Source organism: Mytilus californianus, unplaced genomic scaffold (assembly GCF_021869535.1).
Source record: "Mytilus californianus isolate M0D057914Y unplaced genomic scaffold, xbMytCali1.0.p SCAF_20, whole genome shotgun sequence".
Lineage (NCBI taxonomy): Eukaryota > Metazoa > Mollusca > Bivalvia > Mytilida > Mytilidae > Mytilus > Mytilus californianus.
Window position 1 is genome coordinate 6,966,518 of NW_026262669.1, and position 5,542 is coordinate 6,972,059.

The 5,542-nt window shown below is 33.1% G+C and overlaps 1 protein-coding gene across 1 annotated transcript; it reads right to left on the reverse strand.

The window, feature by feature from the left end:
* Positions 1-1,580: 1,580 nt before the first annotated feature.
* LOC127731824 (E3 ubiquitin-protein ligase TRIM71-like) lies at positions 1,581-5,047 on the reverse strand. Its single transcript, XM_052240664.1, has 3 exons — positions 4,223-5,047; positions 3,714-3,770; positions 1,581-1,650 (listed from the first exon to the last, which is right to left on the reverse strand). Exons 1-3 carry the CDS (start codon positions 4,987-4,989, stop codon positions 1,581-1,583), a joined length of 894 nt encoding a protein of 297 aa, XP_052096624.1. The 5' UTR covers positions 4,990-5,047.
* Positions 5,048-5,542: the final 495 nt, after the last annotated feature.

Below are 5,542 nucleotides of genomic sequence, written 5' to 3' on the forward strand. Positions count from 1 at the left end.
AAAGTACAAGGCTGTTATTCTATAGAAAATAAGAATGTTGGATCATTTGATTAGATAGAGTAAAAGGCATATAAAGATGTAAAAAACAACTGGCACGAAGAGAGCACAAAATCGTGATACATGTACATGTAACACGAAAAACGAATATCCATAGGTCACAGTATGATTTCCAATACAATGTGAATAAATATGATTTTCAAAATCCTACATATAATGTGTTAAATATGGATTGATTTAAAGTGTTATGGAAATGTTTGCATTATTAAATTCATCTCACATAATGCCCCTTTATTGTATTGATATATTAACAAAACCTCACATTATTTGTTTTGGAAGTTAAAATGTGCGCTAACCACGATTTTTGGTATGTCAGTCTAATAAACGGAATAAAGGGTTGTTTTTGCCTTAAACCTACAAAATATGGAAAATTATGGTAAACCCTCAATTCGCAACACCACACGATAGCTCTCAAACGATTTTAATGTATAAGTAAATTAAAGTTTGCTTTTTAACCAGAAAAATAATGACCTTATATAGGTCATCATGTTATGCCTTGAAGCAAATTGCATTGAAACTTTATATCGTTCTGGTTGATTCTTCCCTCGCCGGGACTCGAACTCATGTTATTGGGATATCGTGACAACACCACCTGCACAGTGTCCAGCGCTCTAGACCATAGGGTCACCTAGACTGAACTAAACATTCAGCTTTCGGTGGCCTAATGTTACCTTTCCTCGTTAGTAGAATCTAGAGTTGTAACACAGTACATGCTATATTAGGCATGCAGATTGAATTGATTGCAGATTAGCTAAATGATCTGTCGTAAAGGATCGTACGATGTAGTCACAGAAAAAAAATATTTGATAAGTACGTCTAACTAAGTGACAACTCTACGAAAGATCCATTTATAGGATCACCAGTGAAAGTGATGCACGGCTGAAAACACATATTAAATTCATTATTACTCTAAATATCAGCACAACCATGTTAAATCTGCAAATTACCGGAAGCAAATTTTTGTTCTTCCCATCGCCGGGATTCGAACTCATGCTATTGGGATATCGTGACAACGCCGCCTGTGTCCAGCGCTCTAGATCTTATATATGTATAAGTGTTGATGAATATGGTGTTGATTATAGTATATTGTTTAATTGTGAAATTTTAGTTTCATTGCGATATTAAATACATTTTGGATTTCAAATTGTTGTTCAAGTTTCTAGCCAAGGGGAAAAGCTGTTGTTAAAAAAGTTCCTAAATTGATGAAATGCAATAGATAGATACAGCAATAGGTTGGTAAAGACTTGGTCGAGCATTGTTCAGACATGATCGAGAATAGATAAAACACATATAAAATAGTTCAGTACTGGTAGAGTATAAGTTCAGACTGCAAAGTATGGTTCAGGCTACGCTCGAGTAATATCAATTAAGTTTCACGCCAAGTCAGACTGGCCGAGTAAAAATCAGTACAGTTGATTAAAGATATAGGCCATTTCAGATTTTTTCTGTTTTGTAGTGTATGTTGCTAATATAATAAAAATATACATATTTATGTCATGTCCATAAAAACAATATTTAAAAACTTACCCACACTCGTCACATGTGAACAGGTATTTTCCTTCCTCTTTTGGTTTCGTAACCTGTTCGTAATCACTGTAATGAACAACACAATATATTAAAATAAAATAAAACACCTTTTAGGTTGACGATATAAACACAAGGTAGCAATGAATTAATGACATTCCTATCTATATCCGCAATCCTTATAGAACTATTGCAGCTTTGCATATACTTTTCTCTCCTTTTCCCCGTCTTTCTCACAGCAAAAAACCGCATGAACTGATGAATACTTTAGATTTAACAATATCCAGTACAGTTAAATTGAAGAAGCTATATATAAAGACAATAGTAGTATACCGCTGTTCAATAGTCATAAATCGAAGTAACCGAAACAAATCCGGGTCGCAAACCAAAACTGAGGAAAACACATCAACCATAAGAGGAAACAAAACGGAACAACAGAAACACCGAACTGTTACCAAAACAAACGCCAACATACATGAAAACGGACCATGTGATAACAATTGCCATATTCCTGACTTGGTACAGGACATCATAAGAAAAACTGGTTTGTTGAACCTGGTTTTAAGGCTAGCTAAACCTCCCGCTTATATAGTAATGTTAAAAATACCGCTAAAATGACAACATTACGTGACAGGAATAAAGTACAAATAAATGCAAGTACATTCAGGACAGAAAAATACATAAACAAACAATACAATGGCCCATCCCAACATGTAAACCACAGAATAACAACGAACACCTAAAATTAATTTACGACAGAACACAAATACAGCACAATAGAATAATGAACTGTGCGTCACACGAATGTATCAACTCCACAAAAATTGACGTCACAGGTACATTTCTGAAAATACAATATGCAATTGGGATTAAGATGTTGATGGTGTTATTGGATGTATTTTGTGACCATTACAAGAATATTAATATATAATTGTGTTATATAAGATTATTACAAACATTATAAACATTAATGGTAGTGTTATGTTAAGTTCATTCAATGATAATATACAAACTTCCTTCGCTATTCGTGAATGTTACTGCTAAAGTCGTTGACCCCATTATCAACAGTCGATTGTGAATGTGACTGTTAAAGTCGTTGACCACTTCATCAACAGTCGATTGTGAATGTGACTGCTGAATTCGTTCACCCCTTTGTCAACAGTCGATTGTGAATGTGAATGCTAAAGTCGTTGACCCCATTATCAACAGTCGATTGTGAATGTGACTGTTGAAATCGTTGAACCCTTCAGCAAATTGTCGACTTTAAATAATCTTGTGAATCGAGGATAGTTCAAAAAGAGGTGTAAATTTCAAAGAGGACATTCAAACTCATACGTCGAAGAGATATGGAGAACACTATGGCAAATAATGGAAATTGACGAAAGGACCAACAACAGTTAACATAAAACTACATATAAAAAAAATAAAAGAAGACTGCGCAACATGACTTGATAATGTCGTTTGAAAACAGTTTGGTGTCCTTAGCTTATACTATGCACAATGTGCCTTACTAGTGCGGATAATTATGATGAATTTTACATTCAATATCATGGTTATATCGTAAATTTAAAGTATCAATAGGTTCTAAATCGTTAACTAGACAAGCAGAAACATTTTAACGAGCAGTATATTTACGAAAATTAAATACAACCTAATTTTAACGCTATGGCAAATAAATTACGCTATATGTTTGTACATCATTATCAGTATTATTCACTTAAACGCAGTCCTACTCGAGTAAGTGCTTGCTAACGTATGCAACGCATTACAAATGCATTTGTAGAAGATGTTAATCAAAGCAAAACAAAATATTTAAAAAAAATGTAAGTTGGTGAAATATGTATCAAGAAAATTAAACAAATACGGCTTAAAAAACTGCTACTTCGGAACAATGTAATGAAGATAGGTACAAACATGTAACTAGTAAATGTGTCGACAGTAAAACGGTGCACTGGTTTACACAATATATGAAACAACTTTACCCAGAACCATGGAGAGAGGGCTTCATTTCGTTAAAAAAAGACAAGGTATACAGGAAGATAATGTGTGATTCACTTAAGCATTTGACGAAAAGTTTACATTGTTTTAAGCGTAAAATTAACACTGTAAAATATACAAACATATTGCCCTACCTCTTTGGTTTAGGCAATTCTTTCTCTCTGTTTCCGATATACTGTGTACGTACTCCACTGTCAAAATAAAAATGAAGTATTTACACATGATTCCTTAAATGTATAATATCAAAACAAAACATTTTAAAAATGAGGAAAACAGATATTCTGTGCTAGTTTGAAAACAAGTATTCCTGAATAACTTCATAACTTTACGTAGTGTCGAGTGCATTGTGAATACAATTTAAAATGTGCATTGTCATAAACCACATTTCTATTTACTAGAGTCCATTGTTATTCCATTATAAACAATACATTGTTAATGACCACATCTTTTTATTGAATGAATTGTCCCCCCTGCGTCTGTCATGAGATTTAATTCAGAAATACATTGATATTCAAAAACTGAATTTTGATTATGCAAAAATACATGTCACTTTCAAATAATATAGTTATATTAAAGCATGTATTACGACTACAGAATGCAGTCTACATAACAATACTCTTCTCAGGTATTTCAGTAGATTTACCTTATTTTGAAGATGCCAAACAGTTGTTTGATGTCGTTATCTGTTACAGGCTTAGCAGTATACTGTATGTTCGGAAATTCGGGTACAGGCTCTATCGTCAGCTTTGCAATGTCATCTGTAAGCTTCTGTAACGACTGTAACAATTTTCCATCGTTTCGTTTCTTGTCGAGTTCATATATCTTCTTGTCTAAGTTACTTCCCGCCTTCAAATCCATTTCCCTATCTGCTATGATCTTTTTTAATTTGTCCTTTTCCTTCTTGGATTGATCCTTGACCAATGCAATCATCTGTGCGACACATTTATCAACCATAGCCTTTACCTTTGTACCTTCTTCTGTAATAGTTTTGACTACTTCTTCTACCTTCACATCAAATGCCTTTAAACCTTCTTCCATCTTTTTCAAGTTTTGGGTGGTCTCGTATACCTTTCTTTGGAGATCTTTTTTATTCTTCTCCTTCAGCTGTGATATGCTGTCTATTAGCTTAGAAAAGGCATGCCCTGTGTGACTTCCAGTTACACAACTACTGCACACTGCTACATTACATGTATTACACACAAAACTGACGTCTTCATTGTGTTCCTTACATTTCGATTTACCTTCCGGGATAACGTCTGATGAATACTGAAATTGGTGATTTTTTGATAGTTTCTGTCTGATATGAAAGGTTTTACAATTTTCACAAAAATATTGCTCACATTCTAAGCAGTATTGGGATCCTGGAGCACTAACACAAATCTCACATGTTTTCGAGGCTGCCTGTGCCATTTTGTCATTTATCGTCGACAATGTATAATACACAGGTAAGGAAAATAGCCAATGATAAGAGTGTTTTACATTTAAATCAATAACGGTTATATGTGTATGTCGTGTATTTAAAGGTACAACTGTGAAACATAAAACTTAAGTTACAATTTTAATATATTATTAATATTTTACATATAAGACTTTGTTTTATTGACTGCTGTTTTATTGTCTAGTGTAAGGTTTTATTGCTGATGTTAAACATTGACCTGGATTTTTGACTTATTAATCATAATGTATATCACCAAAAGAAGTAAAATATCATCCTAACAATAACTGGTGTATGCATATATAGACATATTACACTGGGGAAAACTGTAAATTGTAAGTAAGATGTGTACGATATCCTGAAAACGATTTAATAAATAGACTTATAGATTAAAATTAAGCTGATCTACAGTCAATCGTATCTACTCAAATTATGACTAAATGGTTATCGATTTGCAGTTGTTATTACTTTGATATTATCCGTTATTAATTATAAAAACATGAGATACGTCTACATGATATCTAGAAG